The following is a 19,179-nucleotide window of genomic DNA, read 5'->3' as shown; positions in this document are numbered from 1 at the left end:
ATGCAGCTTGTGGGGATAGGTTAATTGGATAATCGAAATTGTCACTAGGTGTGAATGGTTGTCTGTCCCTGTGTGTTGGCCCTGCGACAGACTGGCGACCTGTCCAGGGTGTACCCTGCCTCTTGCCCTATGACAGCTGGGATAGGCTCCAGCGCCCCCCGCGACCCTGAAAAGGATAAGTGGAAGCGAATGGATGGATGAACTTAATTGCTTTCTTAAAACATTTTTTTCTGCATTTGGTATAAAACAGACTCCAATTTAGACGATCTCAGGCTCCCTCCCCACCGGAGAGGTGACATTCAATGTCCCAAATTGTCAGTCTGCATAGCCCTGACCACCACCCAACACACAATAATGTCATGAAAGCATCATTTTAAAAAGGGCTATGCAAACATGGCCAATAACTTTCATTCTAATAATGTGCAAAATGATTTTGGGCACAAAACAGATTTTGCTGTTAGAAAACTTGCAGACTTCACTATATACAGTGTAGATCCTCTCAACTAAGTTTAGGGGATGTGATCTTTCAAGAAATGCAGACCAAACTGTTGTTGTTTTTTTACTTACACAGCATGTCTTGTAGAATTAACTGTGGTCACCAGCAACAGCATAGTGCAGTCATATCTCAAGTCTAATAACAGAAGACAGGAAAAGATCAGTGAAGAAACAACTTCCCCAAACCAAATCACAAACAAAACAATAAGTAAAACAGGCTGATCTAAAGTATGATTAAAGTTCAGCCTGATTAATATAAATGTCACTGACAGTTGCTAATGTGTTGGAAAACCAAAATACTTACTGATGTCTTTCTGTCCAACAGCAGGAGTGCTGGTCCCGAGCCTCAAAGACAGTAAGAAGCAAGCAGAGGGAGAAAAAACAGAAACTGAGTTGATCCTTAATGGCTGTGCAGTTATAATAACTTACAACACAGAAGGTCAATGTAGGCCCCATACAACCAAATTAGACTAACACATATAGTATTAAAAACACCATCTACTACTGTGTCTGAATGTGTAGTATTGGCACGGTCAGTTTAGGCCTGAAAAGATATGTGTTTGAAAAAAGACCACCTAATTTAAATATAATCATAACATGCTAGTTAAAAGTTAACTACCAATATATAAAGTTTCTAATAAGCAAAAGGACCGGATCTAAAATATGGCAGGGTTTATATGTAACACAATGTTTCTTATGATTCAACTGTGGAATTTAACTTAATTTTTTAAAAGGACAAACTAAATTACTTTATTCTCAAGTATAAAGCCAACCTAGACATTAACCATTTAACAGGCCACTAGTCTGGATTATAGCTTTCACAACAAAACTTGTTTTTAAACACATTTATTAACAAAATAAATACTATTGTTGTTATTATTAGTATTTAAAATGTAATTAAACAGAAGAGTCGGTTAAATATAAAAGCAGTTTGCTTATGTTGTTAAAGAAAGGCTAGATTTGACATTAATAGATGCCACAGATGGCCATCCCTGAGCCTGGTTCTGCCGGAGGTTTCTTCCTGTTAAAAGGGAGTTTTTCCTTCCCACTGTCACCAAAGTGCTTGCTCATAGAGGGTCATATGATTGTTGGGTTTTTCTCTGTACCTATGAAGCGCCTTGAGGCGACATTTGGTGTGATTTGGCGCTATATAAATAAAATTGAATTGATGAGTATTGAATTAAATTGAATTGAATTGAATTAGATGTTCAAAAGCTGCCACAAAGCATTTAAAAAAATAGATGTCTCCGAAAACGTCGGAGCATTTTTACAAATATGTGATGTCTTGATAAATCGAGCAGATATTTGAACTTTACACAGCTACATTCTTGCCTGAAAATTTTATTTTTTAATTTTTTAAAAGTTTATTTTGTGACCCAGACAAAGTAATATTTAAAAGTTTTTTAGCCGCGCTCCTCCACCATTGCCACGTTTGAGTTTTGGACGAAATGCATTTTGGGATATTTAGCTGTACCAAGTCGCTCCAAGTCCACACAAGTCACCACCGATACATGCTCGATAAAATGGGGCAAAAACAATTCGCAGAATTTTTCGCGTTCTCGACTTCATGTGTACTTTGAATTGGAACAGTACTTGGTCTCCAACGTATTACAATTCAATTCAATTCAATTTTATTTATATAGCGCCAAATCACAACAAAAGTCGCCTCAAGGCAACAAGTCCACAAGTACACACAAGTATGCATACACAGGCTCCGACAACTGCGGCCGACAAATGCGATCCTCCTTTTCCCCAGACTACCCTTTCTGGGTCACAAAATAAACTATTAAGATATTTTCAGGCGAGAATGTAGCTATGTAATGCTCAAATATCTACTTAATTTATCAAAATATCACATATTTTCAGAGAGCTCTATTATCCACCAGCATGATAGCTGACCAAGGCTCGATACAGCCGGCGAGCACAGCTAACTCCTGGCGTATCGTTTTCAACCCCCCTGCGGTCTTATGCTACTCAGGTTAAACATGATATATATAGTTAGTTAGTTATGGCTATGGATTGAAAATACACCCCACCCCTAACGGCTGCAACTCCCGAAAAATTTTGTCTGGGCTCTTTTCTCATTTTTTTTATTTTAAACAATCAACAGAAAAATTTCACAGACATATTTTTATATAAGGTTTTTAAGGCTGTGGTGTTAATTTTTAAGTAACATGAGCCCAGCGGCAGCAGCAATGCTAGGCTAACACTAACTAGCTAGCAAGATTACAAACCTGGTGCTAAACTAAGAGAAGCCACAAAATCAGTTTGAATAAGAGTAAACATTTACTCACCAAGTCAGTGTATCAGGTAAAGATCCACAGCAATGACAACAATAATATCTTGAGCTGAAGCTTCTCCAGGTTTGCTCAACATATTCCATAACAAATGCTGGCACCATGAACATGCGGACTGATCCACGAGGGAGGAGGATGGTAGTGATGTAGCATTTTCAAAACACATCTTTCATCCTTCCGCACTGAGAAGCAAAATTTCCAGCTTATTTAGTTTTTCTAAGTTAAGACAACTCAAATAAATTGAGTTGTGGTAACTTACTTAAATTGAGTTCTAATAACAAATTGATAAAAATTGAGTTCAGCCTACTTAATATTTTTAATTAAACAGAATATTAGATTTTACAGTGTATTCAATAATGGTCATGTCTCACCTCTAGTCTTCTCTGTCTTAGTTTCAGGTTTCCACCATGTGCTGTAGATAGTTCAGGAGGTTAACTCGACCAAGCAGTAGTTGGGTTTCTGTACTGTTTAGAATGCCAGCATAGGGAGGATGGTGTAGATTTAAGTTTATTAGATTGATACATACCAACAAGCCAGTGTACATCACTGTGACAACAGTGTTTGTTTTCATTCAAAGACTTTATGGTTTTTCCTCCCCTAATCAAAATGCCTGTGCCGATTTTTTGTCCCAGTAGTAGTGGCGGAGCGGAGGGGGGGGGCTTACTGGGCTTAAGCCCGGGTTCTTTTTTCAGAAGCCCGGGGTCTTTTGGAGTGTAATTTTGTCATAGTTAGATGCCTGGCTGACAACTGTATAAAACAAAAACTACACACAATATTCGAAGCACATAGTGCACACTGTGGGAATTTACGACTGTGCGTAAATCCCCCCTAATATTGGTATGATCCGAGCTCAGACACTAAGCGACTGAGCAAGGGGGCGGGGGGAGCTGCTGCCTGCGAGTGTGCTGTTGGAGAAACGTATGGGCTCAAAATGTGGTCATAAATATTTTGTACTTGTAAATCAGGATTTGTATGTGTAAAAAAGATTTGTGTGTGGACTTAGCCAAAAAAAACCCTGCAAGTTACAAGTACGAATTTTGACCCTATTTGTCTTCCTTTCATCTGATTGGTCAATGTCATGTCAATCACAAATGTAACAATCCAATCAGAGAACAGATGGGTTTGGCTGTCGGAGGGGCACTTTTTTTGAACTGCAGGTCCTTGAAGGGTAATACAGTTTGAAGCTGGAGGATCTCTATATAAATATCCGATAGCAGCTAGGTCCCCTTACTTTCAGCAGCTGTTGAAAGGATAAAGTTGTGGTATGTCAGTCCACACACAAATCTTTTTTACACATACAAATCTTTTTTACGCACACACAAATTCTTTTTACACATACAAATCTTTTTTACGCACACACAAATCTTTTTTACACACACAAATCTTTTTTACACATACAAATCTTTTTTACACACACAAATTCTTTTTACACATACAAATCTTTTTTACACACACACAAATCTTTCTTACACATACAAATCTTTTTACACATACAAATCTTTTTTACGCACACACAAATTCTTTTTACACATACAAAACTGATTTACAAGTACAAAATATTTATGACCACATTTTGAGCCCATAGAAACGCAGCGAGGCAGACAGAGGAGAACTTAAGTTCGACCAGGTACCAAAGCAAATCATTCGTACTGTACGTGTATCACGAAAGATTGATATCAAACTGATCACTTGACCCATATTACATTACTTGCTCTTCAAGTGAATCAACAAATGGCGAAATGAAAAGCCGAACAACAACAATGCTGTTTCTTTAGAGAGTCTTAGCTTACATGTGTGTTTATTTCATATTTTCAGTTGTTTCCCTCCACGGCTAAATAAATCGGTTTCAGTAATGTACTGATATACAAGAATGGACATAAGGAGCTTCTTTCAAAGAAAAAACTCTGGTAAATGTTATTTTATATATTATGCTTTGTATGTTGTTCAGTATATTTCTATGCAAAACAAGAGGAATTTCAATACACAGCAGTATATTCACAGCTGAAACCAGATATTTACATACACTTTATGGAAAACACAAGAACATTTTTTTACTGTACAACATCAATTTAGAGTAAACTTGTTTTGTTTTGGATAAATAAATATTGAAATATCTTTTGAATTAGTTAAATGTCAGAATAAAGAGAGACAGAGCTGTCTATTTTAATCACTTTCATCAAATTTAGGAGTACATATTGTTAAGATTCAAAAGTTAAGGAGGGATACAGGAGGAAATCCAAATAACACACAGATCCGGCCGGGTCAAGTCAAATGATGATTTTAATGAACACACGCGTGGGAGACATAACGCTGTATGCAGACAGCATCAGATCTCGCCCCAACAACGACCCAACAATAGTTTTATAGCATCGAGGTATGTTTACTGACGCCCTCTCTACGTCATTACATGCAGCAGTTTCAAAACCACAAATGTTCTATTGACAACTTGTGACACAATTAAAAGAACACTGGCTTCCATCTTCTCCCAGGTGCTGCCCCGCAACCCGCCTTAGCTCTCGCATAGCTCTGGAACATCCTGCACCCACTTCAAACCGTCACATACACAGAAATACAGTCATAGCAAAACATGCTTAAACTTTCACCTACAAATGAACCTACTAACTGTATGTGTATGTATGTGTGCGTATGTGTGTGTATGTGTGTGTTCAGGTTAACCTCAGTTGCCCCTTATTTCACCTCTTCGCTTATGCAACCAGACCGAGGCATCCTCATGTAATAATCTTGACTTATGTATATGATGTATTAAACAAATGTTTCAATCAAGGACCTTTACTAAAAGCTTAATCAAAAGATATAAATGAATAAAAGATAATAAAGAATAACCTGGTTATTCAAATAACATCATCCAAACAGCTGCTCAAAATAACTTGCACTCAGACTCTGCTTTCGGTTTCACTTCCTGCAAAGCATGCTCTGCAAAAGTCTTTCACACACTGAAGTCTGGACTTCAGTGTAAGAGTATAAAAAACATTCAAAAGCTTTTAAGATTATAAATTCAACTCAACAGTTTAAAGTGGTTCTTACTGGACCTGTAATAAAGACTAAAATGATACCAATATGTTTGAACATCTGAATGCAATATCCATACTGTTATTAATGGAATGGTAATGATGATTATAAAAATAGCAGCAAGAAATAGCAGCAAAATATCTTTCTAATCTCTACAATATACACTAAGTTTATTGTTAATTAATTAGAAAACTCTTAGTAGAGTCCATGTGAGTAAATTGGTGGCACACCTGTGGATGCATATAAGGCAAAACACAGAGCCTGTTTCTTTGACATGGGAAATCAAGAGATGTCAACCAAAACACCAGGAAAAGAATTGTGGAGCTCCATAAGTGTGGCTCAGTTTTGAATGCAATTTGGTGCCATTTACAATTAAGAAATACAGAAAGTTTCTCTCTTTACTCTTAAAGTTAACAAATATTTTTTATATATTTATCAACCTAAAAAATAAACATTTAGTCTGATTTGATGTTACAATTAAAAAAGTGTTTGTGTTTTTATCTGAAGAGTATGTAAATATCTGGTTTCAACTGTATATTTGATGATGTTGGTGTTTGGCTTGATTGTCAGCACAAAGAGGGAGAGAGAGGAACAGAGGGAGAGAGAGGAGCAGAGAGGGAGAGAGAGGAGCAGAGGGGGAGAGAGAGAGGAACAGAGAGGGAGAGAGAGAGGAGCAGAGAGGGAGAGAGAGGAGCAGAGAGGGAGAGAGAGAGGAGCAGAGAGGGGGAGAGAGGAGCAGAGAGGGAGAGAGAGGAGCAGAGAGGGAGAGAGAGAGGAGCAGAGAGGGAGAGAGAGGAGCAGAGAGGGGAGAGAGGAACAGAGAGGGAGATGGAGAATGAGGACAGAACAGAGATGGAACAAGAGCAGGTGAAACACACATGTTAGTCAAGTGGTTGTTTACCAACAGTATCACCGTATCATAGGTACTCATGTATCTCATACCTAGTGTTTCTTTTTAGGTTTGTTATTTTTCAAATTCTACATTTATTAAGTTATGCAGGATTGTTTGCACAACAAGGCTAAATAATTATATAAACTTTTCTAAATCTAAATAGTGGACTTTGGAAGAATTAAAAAATAAGGTCTATGATGATTTTTAGTGTTTTGATTCTAGTTCTGTCTTGGTTAAATCTTAAGTAGTCCTGATTTTGAACTGTTGTAGTCCTGTTTTAATTCCAGATCAGTTCTGGGTCTGGTTGAAATGGGGTTTAGTCCTCGTGTCTTGATACAGCCCCACTTTGTTCTGCCTTGCTGCTTAATTAAAAAACTAGTTTAAGGTGATATTTATTTTTTCCTATATGAAGTGGGGTTTTTTTAACAAAACTCAAAACAGAGCCAATTAATCTTTCGGTCATTTCTAACACCCCCCCCACCCCTCCCCCCCCCCATCCCACATGTATACTACCCTTTAGGACTAAGCCCTGGGTGTATCAAATGTCTGTTTCCGCCTCTGGGCTGCAGTACATTTTTGTTGATACAGACTACTGAGCTTTGAGTTTCCCAGTCAAACTTATCTTAGAAGCACCTGCTAAAAACACTTTTACTCTTGTACATTTCATAACAAGACACCAGAGCCAAAATATTAATTCTCAAAAAAATCAGAGCTGCAACACTTACAGCAACAAACACTGTTAGTAAATGTGTCCTGGAGTAAGTAAGTAAGCCTAACAGCTTCTGGACAGATGGCAAGAAGGGCATTACTGCTCATATCTACAATCTCCCAGATCTTGGAATACAATGCCTTTGTCCCATGCAAACGTTCTAAACGTTCTAAAAATACCCCGCGGTAGGTGAAATCCGCAAAGTAGCCAACTTTATTTTTTATAATTATTATAGATGTTTTAAGGCTGTAAAATCCTTCACTATATGCTTTATACACTTTTCTCATACAGGCATGAACATTTCCACACTTTTGAACACTATCAAAGTTCAAACCTTCGTAGAAATATAAATCCAGTATAATAAAATGAAACCAAAGATCAAACCCCGTTTTCAGGTCCTGAACATGGGAATAGGGCTGAATTCAACATTTATGAATCAATTGTACGAAGTAGAGAAAGCAAGAAGAATGGGTTGAGCAAAGTTTGACTTATCTGACTGTTTTGTTTCGCTTAATGCACCTTATAATCCGGTGAGCTTTATTATCTGGAAAATACGGTAACTTCTACCTTCCTTTAGCTTGTCCAGATGTCCCACTTTTTGTGCGATGGTTAGCATCTTCCTCTGCCTTTTGGTGCTACCACAGGTGCCTTCGACGCTGCAAAGTGATTCATTGACATTGTTGTTTGTTGGGGAGAAAACTTACAAACATGCAGTACAGCACTTCAGAGTCACCGTGCTAGTGATCGAAGATTTATGGGAATTTGACAAGCTGAACGCATTCTGTACTGAACAGGAGACGCAGCACGAGAATGATTGACAATGATCTACAGCCAATGACGAAGCAGAACACAATACGCTGTTTAAAAAAAAATGCAAAATAGTGCACAAAAAATCCACAAAAAGCGAGGCCACGAAAGGTGAACCGCATTATAGCGGTTGCATGCTGCATTACTACTGGCACTTGGATATAGCTATTAGCTTACCTAACTCTGAGGAACTGCTGTCGAGCCTACTTGTCTACTACTGTTGTTTTGTTTTGTCTACACTCCTGTCTGTGTATTCTCCTGTTCACAATTTGCCAATAACCATTTCTCCTTTAACATTAGCTCAGTTTTTGCTCTTTTCCTGTTGACTTCTACTTACTGACTTTATCACTGGTAGACTTGGAGGATGTTAAAAGTCCTGAATAATTAAATGTCAGCGTGTTCAGGCAGCAGCTGGAGGACAAGGATTTGAGTAACAAACTCAAGTACATGTCGTTTTTCATCCTTAGACCCATGATTGGTGTCAAGTTTGTGCTGTCATTGATTTTTCAGTAGAACATCCAAGGCACACATCCAGCCTCTGAGAGGAAAAGCATCAGGAGATCTCATCTTGTGAAGATGAAATCTCATGTAGTCTTATAATGTATACACAAGAAAGAAATCCTTTTTTGCATTTAAATCACAGCTGATCACAGTGACATATAAAATAATTACATGGAGCTTAATGATTACTGATACAAGCTTGGAGGCTAACTGCAGTGCGTGTGAAAGATGCTATGATAAACATTCAGAAGATCGTTATCATTTTGTATTACATTAATTGAGATTATGTTATTATATCTTTTTCAAAAATGTATAATATTTTCCACAGAAAATGTCATTAAATAATAGATTACCCACTCATTTAAGATTAAACATGACTTCTATATTTGAAGTCTCCAGAACGGGTAACACAGCTTCTCCATTTTTAATGAGGTTAATTATCTGTTACTGCCATTATTTACTTAATCTGTATCCAATATTTGCTTTTTGCATGTTTTAACCACATATAACAGTAAAAAAAAAAAAAACTTTTTATTACAAACCAAATCTGAAATCAGAAATGATTGCTTTGTTTTTTGTTATTGAATGTGATGTAATTTTAAAGACCTGACTTCCCACATTAAGTATATCTACATTACTCCACCACACCAAAACCCTAACACATCACACTAGCATGCTAGCTAAACTATCTACCACTTCCCATTAGGGCCGTTCGATATAACGATATATACCGGATGACGATATAAAAACGTCTATCGTTTAATTTTACGCTATCGTTTATTTCGTGGTGTCACAAAATAAACTGTTTACGGCAATATTTTTTATTGTTTTGATGGTCACTGTAGTGGCTATATTAATTTCTTGAAGTTCGCTCTTTCTCTTATATTTAATACAACCACACTACGCCTGTATTTATGCGTTGTCGTTAGCAACAACGACGGTAAAACCATCGTGTCACGTGTCCGCTTGTTTATTTTCCACATAAACCTTTCACAATAAAGCTCAAGATCCTGTTGAGACTTTTCAAAATAAACTGAATCACGTGAAAGATGCAGAGTATTTACGGATGAGAAGCAAAAAAAGAGCCGCCAGGTGCTAAAAAATAAACCTTAGACTCAAACATTAGAACAGGCTTATCCCCGCAGCACGCCGTGTAATAAATACTCACAAAGAAAACAGCGGCAGTTACAACTTATGCCTAAAAATGTATCGTTTCATGCATCAGTTAAAACACTCGACTCCAGGTACGTGACGCCCAGCTGGAAACACTCCATGCAAGTCGAGCTGCCCGAGAATTTACAAAGAAAAATGTTAAATTTTTGTGATTTATATCGTTATCAGGACGATAGATGTCTTATATTGGGATATGAGATTTTGGTCATATCGCACAGCCCTACTCCCCATATGACGAATGACCTCAGCTGTACTTCACTTATTCAACATTAGTTAAAATTAATAATTGGATTAACAAAAGCAAATGCTGCATAAAAATCAACATAGTATAGGACATGTTGGTGACGCCCTTGTAGAGCTAAACCACTGACGCAGTAAAATTACCTGTAAAAACATTTCACTGTCAACTCTGTTTAACCTTTAACATTATGTGTGGACATATATATATATATTGTATATACAGTTTATATATGAGGAGTTTTTCCATTCAGAAGCTTCATAGCTTGCTCTCGAGAGTCACATTGTCTTTTTCTTGAACAACCCCATTGCGGTATTTTAAATCCCGCTATTCGTTCATCTTTGGGCTGAAGGAAGAACAACATAAATGCTCAATCAACAATCTCTTTATTCCATACAGCACTTTGAGCATTACAGACATCCGGACGGACATCTCGAAGTGTCCAACAGTTACACAGACTCTTACAGCTTTTCCCCCTCCCTTCAGGGCCATGAAGCCTAAACCCTCACATTCTTTCCAGCTTACCACGTCTAAGTGACGGCCTTGGCTTCCTGTTTTATCTCCTCCTGATGAGATGGGGCAGAAAAACTCTACAGTATGTTTTGTTCTCTTTGTAATCAGAAAAGGAAGGCCATGATTCTACACAAACAGCATTTCTTATAACTCAGCAGTATAATGCATCATAAAACAGTGTAATGATTTCACAATCTTTAATCAAAGGCATAATGTGGCCTATGGCCGTATAATGATTCAACAATTATCTGATTAGAAGAATAAGGTGGATAAGATGGTGTAATACTCTCACAGGTAAGATGGTGTAGCTTCACCTTCTGTCTCTTCTGCTGAGGTCGGGATTTTTAGAAAGGGGAAGAAAAGACATTTGTTGTTTATATATGACTACACCTGACACTGTTCAGTGATTTAAGAGTAAAATTATGAAGCCACTACACAGTGTGTAGATGTGTATGCCTGCTGACCTTTGACCTGCCGGGCCAGAAGACGTGGTCCTGCCAGTCCGATACCCAGTGCACCAGCTGGAGCTGTGGTCAAGATGGCTAACACCGCTAATGTTAGCACGTCCAAACCAAACTTAATTAAGGCCTCATCCCCTTTCTCCCTTGCCATGTCCAACGCCTTGGAGCCAATGGCAGCCTAGCACATACAGACATAAATAACTGCTCAGTTGAAGTGCAGATTAACAATGAAGGCGTGTATCATTAAAATCACAGAGGTGGTTTTAAGGGAAACAACGGTACTTTTTAGTTTTTAGTCGTAACTGAGGAAGATGTATAGGCCCTTGGGTTTCATGACTAATGACAAACTACAACATGTTTGTGTGATTATCGTAGTAATTTAGGTTTTAGAAGTCAATAAAGAGAATTCAGGAGACATGTAGGTAGTTCTAATCAAGTCAATTTAGTGATTTCAGTGGTTTATAAAACACAAGATTTGTGTGGATAATTTTAGTGGCTGTTCTGAACACCAATGGTATTTTAGGAGTGTTAAGAGACTTTATGGATCCTTTAGAAGTTTCTGGATAAGGAAGAAGTGTTTCTAGTTCTGGATTTATAAAGTCAGATAAAGACAGTTTTGTCAAATGAAAATCTTCTAGCAGTCTAATATCAGGTTTACACACTCACAGACCTGCACAGTAGCTTTAGGCAGCCAGGCCACAGAAATGAAGAGCTTCTCTTTTAAGTTGAATCCTCCATAATGAACCAACAGGAAGGTGACAAGTAGACGGATCACCACACCAATAAGAATGCAGGCCATACCCAGACCTAAGGGCATAGACACAACAACAAAGAGGAAACCAATATCTTAAATTGATTGAAGCTGTGAAATGTTTTGCTCCGCAGGTTAAAGCTCTTTGATTACTGGGCCCACTGGGCTCCTAGTAACTGAGAACAAAATCTAGACCCAAATGGAGCAAAGTCTAACTGAAATATGCATTAATATAATGTTCTTACCCACAGTACTTGGGCTGAGTGCTTTAATCGTGATCTCAGCTCCAATCAGACCAAACAGGAATGGCTGAAATAAATCCCATGACTGACCCACTATTTCTGCTACTGGTGCCTGATTGCGAAGTTAGAGATACCTGGATTAACCACATTCCATGGTGTCATTAAAAATGATGTTGATTTAGGGTAAACATGACAAAATCCAAGGGACGGGATGCAGGTTAAAGTGATCCTGATATATGTTACCTTTTCAGTCTTCCAGCCCAGTGCTGCCAGGAAAGCCAGCACCAGTGTACAGAGACTTCCAGCTCCAGCAGCACCAATAGCATTACTGAAGAAGACTGAAAATGTGGACAGACCCAGCAACATGAGGGTCCTCCTCAAGACCAGATCCTCCTGCGATCAGACACAAGATATTAAAGACACATTTTATGAACAATTAAAAAAGGAAAAATCATATTAATAAAAACAATGTCAAACCTGGTCATTGCTGGGGAAGCAGTACAAGAACATTCCCAGGATCATACCAGCTACGATGCCTCCCACCACCTCCAGCAGACCCTTCAGTATGTTCATCCATGTAGAACCTGCAGGACAAACACAACCAGACCATGTAGACTAGAAAAAGAATAAACTGAACAGCACAGGACAAAAACATTTTGTCTGACCTGTAGAGAAGGCGATTCCCAAACAAGTAGAGAATCCTGTTATAGCGAGAATAACATCAAAGCTTCCAGCAGCAATCAGGAGGGTGGGGATTCCCTGAAGAACAACACACAGTGACATTAGATCTTTAAATGCTCTTGACCCTTTGGAAGTTTTTGGGTTGGTGAAGCTTAACTATTAGTCAATCCTGAAGCAGCCTTGAGCTCTTTTGGGTGATTTTGGTGACGGTTTCATTTAACCTCCTAAGACCCGAACTCTTCCACGGCATGCATTTTTAATTTCTCTTTGATATTTGGGCATATTGGGGCCCGATGAATGTAAAAACAAAGAATTACCAGATTTTTTTACCTTATTTTTGTTTTTAAGAAAAATAAGAGCCACATCAGGATATTTGATTAAAATTTTGATAGAACAGTAGCATTATAATGTCCTCATAAGTGGAAATCAGGCCCTTGTAGAGCAAAAGTGAGTATTTTGGTCTAAATAACCCAAAATATGATGTCCACATATGTGGACACCAGGTCCTAGGAGGTTAAATAAACTTCAAGTGTTTTAAGGCTTTTAGAAGTAGCTGTAGTAGCTACTACTAAGTAGCTGAAGGGATTCTAGTTGTATATTATAAGCTTGTGAATTAATTTGGAGAGTGTTTTGATAACTGATAAGGTTTACAACTCCTTTAGAACGGTATTGTTACTGAATCACTATCCTGTCAAAGCTTCTCTAGTGTCCTGGATTGTTGATTACCTGACAGGAAGACCAAATTATGTGCGTCTTCCACAGGGTGTCTGACAAGGTAATCACCACAAGCACCACAAGGGACTGTCCTCTCCCCCTTCCTCTTCACCCTCTACACCACAGACTTCAGCCACTGCACAGAGTCCTGCCACCTTCAGAAGTTTTCTGATGACTCTGCGGTGGTTGGATGCATCAGCAGGGATTATGAGACAGAGTACTGGGCTGTGGTCGACTCCTTTGTCACATGGTGTGAGCAGATTCATCTGCAGCTCAACGTGGCAAAGACCAAGGAATTGATCATGGACTACAGGAAGACCAGGAAACACTTGACCCCTGCTTCAATCCAGGGGGTCAATGTTGACATTGTGGATGACTATAAATACTTCGGAGTATACATTGAAAATAAATTGGACTGGGCTAAAAACACCACAGCACTTTACAGGAAGGGCCAGAGTCGTCTCTGAGGTCCTTCAACATCTGTTGGACAATGTAAAGGATTTTCTACGAGTCTATTGTGGCAGGTGCAATCCTCTACGCTGTTGCATGCTGGGGGAGCAGGTTGAGGGTCCCAGATGCTAACAGACTCAATAAACTGATTCGTAAGGCCAGTAATGTTGTGGGGACGGAGCTGAACTCCCTTAAGGTGGTGTCAGATAAAGACAATGTTGGATAAAACCTCCCACCCACTCTATGACATGCTGGTCAATCACAGGAGCGCGTTCAGTGAGAGGCTGAGATTACCAAAAAGCACCACTGAACGACACAGGAAATCATTCCTGCCTGTGGCAATCTCCCTGTACAACTCATCCACTTAACACACTGTATACTGCAACAGCTACACCCTTCTTGCACACGCTCTTCTTCTTATCCAGCTATTTATCACTAAGTGACTAATAAGTGACTAATACCTTATTGATAAGTGATCAATAAGGGATCAATAAAGTATTCTGATTCTGCTTAAGCTTGTAACTTTGTAGAAGGTATTAAGGACCACAGTGGGTCACTGTGGGTCCTTGTAAAGGGGGAAGGACACAATTAGGAAGCTTAGCAATTACTGAGAATGTGTTGATGGAGCTATAGCCATTACAGGAGTTCTAGACTCCCCTAGAACTCGCGAATAATGGATGGATGGATGGATACAGATCCATCCATCCATCCATCTTCATCCGCTTTATCCAGGGCCGGGTTGCGGGGGCAGCAGCCTAAGCAGAGAAGCCCAGACCTCCCTCTCCCCAGCCACCTCCTCCAGCTTATCCGGGGGAACACCAAGGCGTTCCCAGGCCAGCCGAGAGATATAATCTCTCCAGCGTTTCCTGGGTCTGCCCCAGGGCTTCCTCCCAGTGGGACATGCCAGGAACACCTCCCCCAGGAGGCGCCCAGGAGGCATCCTTGTCAGATGCCCGAACCACCTCAGCTGGCTCCTTTTGATGTGGAGGAGCAGCAGCTCTACTCTGAGCCCCTCCCGGATGGCCGAACCCCTCACCCTATCTCTAAGGGAGAGGAGGTGCTGATCCTCATTCCTGCTGCTTCACAGTCGGCTGCGAACCGTTCCAGTGCGAGATGGAGGCCTTCACCCGAGGAAGCCAACAGAACCACATCATCCGCGAAAAGCAGATATGAGATTCTGAGGCCACCGAAGTGAAAGCCCTCCGCCACTTGGCTGCGCCTAGAAATCCTGTCCATAAAAATTATGAACAGAACCGGTGACAAAGGGAAGCCCTGGTGGAGCCCATCACCCACCGGGAACGAGTCTGACTTATTGCCGGCATTGCGAACCAAGCTCTTGCAACGGTTGTATAGGGATCGAATGGCCCGTAGCAATGGGCCAGACACCCCATACTCCCGCAGCACCTCCCACAGGACACCCCGAGGGACATGGTCGAATGCCTTCTCCAAGTCCACAAAACACATGTAGACTGGTTGGGCAAACTCCCATGCACCCTCAAGTATCCTCGAGAGGATAAAGAGCTGGTCCAGTGTTCTGCGACCAGGACGAAAACCGCATTGTTCCTCCTGTATCCAAGGTTCGACGAGCGGATGAACTCTCCTTTCCAGCACCCTGGCATAGACTTTCCCAGGGAGGCTGAGGAGTGTGATCCCCCTGTAGTTGGAACACACCCTCCGGTCTCCCCTGTTAAAGATGGGGACCACCACCCCAGTCTGCCAGTCCAGGGGTACTGCCCCTGATCTCCACGCAACATTGAAGAGGCGTGTCAACCAGGACAGCCCTACAACGTCCAGAGCCTTCAGGAACTCGGGGCGGGCCCCATCAACACCAGGGGCTCTGCCACCAAGGAGTTGTTTAACTGCCTCAGTGACCTCACCCCCAGAAATTGGCGGGTCTTTCCCCTCATCCCCAGACTCTGCTTCCTCCTCGGAAGATGTGTCAGTGGGATTAAGGAGGCCCTCGAAGTATTCCTTCCACCGCCTGACAATTTTCTCAGTCGAAGTCAGCAGCCCTCCGCCAGCACTATACAAAGTGCAGGTAGAGCACCGCTTTCCCCTGCTGAAACGCCTGACAGTTTGCCAGAATCTCTTTGAGGCAGTCCGAAAGTCTTTTTCATGGCCTCTCCGAACTCCTCCCACACCCGAGTTTTGCTTCAGCCACTGCCCGAGCTGCATTCCGCTTGGCCTTTCGATACCTGTCGGCTGCCTCCGGAGTCCCACAGGCTAACCAAGCCCGATAGGACTCCTTCTTCAGCCTGGTGGCTCACTTCACCTCTGGTGTCCACCATTTGGTTCGGGGATTACCACCACGGCAGGCACCAACCACCTTCCGGCCGCAGCTTAATGCAGCAGCTTTGGCAATGGAGACGCTGAACATGGTCCATTCGGACTCAATGTCCCGAGTCTCCCTCGGAATGCTGTTGAAGCTCTGCTGGAGGTGTGCATTGAAGATCTCGTGGACTGGGGCCTCTGCTAGACGTTCCCAGCACACCCTCACTACGCGTTTAGGTGCACCTGGTCTGTCCAACGTCCTCCCCCGCCACCTGATCCAACTCACCACCAGGTGGTGATCAGTTCACAGCTCAGCCCCTCTCTTTACCCGAGTGTCCAGAACATATGGTCGCAGGTCTGGTGATACGATTACAAAATCGATCATCGACCTGCGGCCTAGAGCGTCCTGGTTCCACGTGCACTTATGGACACTCTTATGTTCGTTATGTGTTCGTTATGGCCAAACTGTGATTTGCACAGAAGTCCAATAAATAGTCCCGGGGGGGGACTCTAAGAAGGCTGGGTACTCTGAACTGCCACTCAGCACATAAGCGCAGATGACAGTCAGGACCCGTTCCCCGACCCTAAAAAAACCCTAACGTACCGGCAGCGAGCCGAGGGGATATTAGAATACCCACCCCAGCCCGCCGCCTGTCACTAGGGGCAACTCCAGACTGAGACAGAGTCCAGCCCCTCTCCAGGAGACTGGTTCCAGAGTCCAATCCATGCGTAGAGGTGAGCCCAATTATATCTAGCCGGTACCTCTCAACCTCACGCAATAACTCAGGCTCCTTCCCCACCAGAGAGGTGACATTCCATGTCCCTATTGCCAGTCTTGGCAGACGGGGATCAGTCCGCCAGGACCTCCGCTCCTAGCTGCCGCCCGGCACACAATGCACCCGACCCTTATGGCGCCTCCTGCGGGTGGTGGGCCTGCGGGAGGATGGGCCCATGTCTCCTCTTCGGGCTGTGCCCGGCCGGGCCCCATGGACTAAGGCCCGGCCACCAGACGCTCGCAGGGCGCCGGTAACCCTATCCCGGGCTATTGTACACCTATTGCCATGGGAGACCCTACCAGGGAGCAAAAGCCCCCAGACAACATAGCCCCTGGGATCCCTGGGACACACAAACCCCTCCACCACAATAAGGTAGCGATTCACAGAGAGGTGAACTCCGTGAACTCCTGTAATGGCTGTTATTTTTAGGTTATACTTCCTCTTCATAAGCCTACACACATGTTGTGTCATTTCTATAGACTCATCTCAGGCTCATGTCTTTCTCCACCTATATGCTGCCCCTTGTCGCAGGATGAACCTTTCATCAGTCAAATGTGGTGATGATAGTAACGGGTGATAATTTACCTTCTCCACTCCATATCCTTCTCTCTGCAGGAGCAGCATTGAAGGAAAAACAACTGCTGGAGAAACGGCAGCCAGTACAAAACTGCACAAACACATACACCACAGATACAGTGAGTGTCACTTTACTTACTTTGAATCAGTCATACAGAAAGAAATAGCTGCAATTAACATGCAGAAACCACCTGTTTAAAGTCTGTTTAAAGAGATTCCAACATGTCAACTAAAGTATTGACTAAGACCATTGTGTGTATGTGTGTAGACAAATTACCCCAGTATGAAACCCCAAACCCATGGCAGACCCAGCAGGAAGTGAGAGACCACAGCAGCAATGCAGGCTTCCACCATACAGGGTCCAAGTGCAACACGTACGCACACTGCTTTCAGTCGACTTAAAGCCTGCATGCAAACACAGATTTAAGAGACTGCATTAGAATTTCTGTGTGTAACTACCAGCATGTAATTGTATAGCTTTATATTTAATTGTACATCTACCTCAGGGTTGAGGCCCAGACCAGCTCTGGTAAGGATGATGGACAAGGCGATGTTCCTCAGAGCTGCAGACCAGCGAGTGTCAATGAAGATGGCGTCCGTTATGTAAGGAACGTTACGCAATAGCAGACCCGCCAGCAGCATATACACACACACACACACACACACACACACACACACACACACACACACACACACACAAGTTTGTACAGGCTTGCTGTAGTTGTAAGGACTATATCTAACATAATGTGTGGTAGCACTTTATGATATGGCCTGCAACTGAGGGTGTGATCACCCTAAAATTAAATAGAATTTCATTCAATTTTATTTGAAATTGCAATGTACGTCTAAGTATCTACATATACTTACTGATAGAGACTGTACATAGAATAAGGGCACAACAGTTCAAGTTTTGCTGACATGAAATAATAAGCAGTGAAGATTTTCAAGTAATTTAGTGGAAGAAGTTTGTATGTATGAAGTACTGTTAGGGATGCAGGTTGTATTATAGAGTGGATTCACTTTGCCTTTGTACTTTCCTATTATGCATTATTTTGGTGTGTATCATGGATGTTCCAATATTCAAATGTCCATTTATGTCACATATGAGGACTGTTCTCCTTTTCCTTCTTATAAGAAAATAAAATAGCATGGAACACTGAATAGCAAAGGCCCATGTGATAAAACTGAGCCAAGTCAAACTTGACTTTTTCTTTCATAACCACCAACCACAACTTTCAAATGGACTACTAAAGAACTTTAGTAAAATTACAAAAAAAGCAAAATGTGTGGCAGCTTTTGTGCTTTTCACACAGCCGCTACATAATATTGCTTACACCCCTGAAAGTAGAACATATTTATAATGCAAAAAATTGACTGAAATCGATTGGATGAATTGATGGAGAATGGGTCATTCTCAAAGAGAGAAATCCCAGCACCCCCTAGTGTTCTAGCTGCATAATTGCAGCACATAACAACGCTCGAGTATAAACGCTGGGAACTTGCATGGACTACACCGTAGGCTCTACATACATTTAACACAGAAAGTATTTATTAAGTTTTACATAACCTCTATTAATCTGGATTAGACTACAAGACAATAAG

General features: G+C 41.4%; 1 protein-coding gene across 1 annotated transcript; it reads right to left on the bottom strand.

Moving 5' to 3' along the window:
• Positions 1 to 10,519: 10,519 nt before the first annotated feature.
• Positions 10,520 to 18,219, bottom strand: LOC120437721 (sodium/hydrogen exchanger 9B2-like). Its single transcript, XM_039608254.1, has 10 exons — positions 18,079 to 18,219; positions 17,855 to 17,982; positions 17,587 to 17,668; positions 12,775 to 12,868; positions 12,587 to 12,693; positions 12,353 to 12,502; positions 12,113 to 12,221; positions 11,787 to 11,923; positions 11,120 to 11,294; positions 10,520 to 10,981 (listed from the first exon to the last, which is right to left on the bottom strand). The coding sequence occupies exons 1-10, from the start codon at positions 18,217 to 18,219 to the stop codon at positions 10,944 to 10,946; spliced, it is 1,161 nt and encodes a 386-aa protein (XP_039464188.1). The 3' UTR covers positions 10,520 to 10,943.
• Positions 18,220 to 19,179: the final 960 nt, after the last annotated feature.

This window comes from Oreochromis aureus, linkage group 3 (genome assembly GCF_013358895.1).
Source record: "Oreochromis aureus strain Israel breed Guangdong linkage group 3, ZZ_aureus, whole genome shotgun sequence".
Taxonomy (NCBI): Eukaryota; Metazoa; Chordata; class Actinopteri; order Cichliformes; family Cichlidae; genus Oreochromis; species Oreochromis aureus.
Note: the sequence above shows the minus strand (reverse complement) of the source record. Positions and strands in the feature narration are given on the sequence as shown.

Coding starts and splice junctions, on each gene's coding strand:
- LOC120437721 (XM_039608254.1), bottom strand. CDS start 18,219: ATGCTGCTGGCGGGTCTGCTATTGCGTAACGTTCCTTACATAACGGAC. Junction 17,983..18,078: donor GTCTGGGCCTCAACCCTGAG/GTAGATGTACAA, acceptor GTTTGCATGCAG/GCTTTAAGTCGACTGAAAGC. Junction 12,503..12,586: donor GCTTCCCCAGCAATGACCAG/GTTTGACATTGT, acceptor GTCTGATCGCAG/GAGGATCTGGTCTTGAGGAG.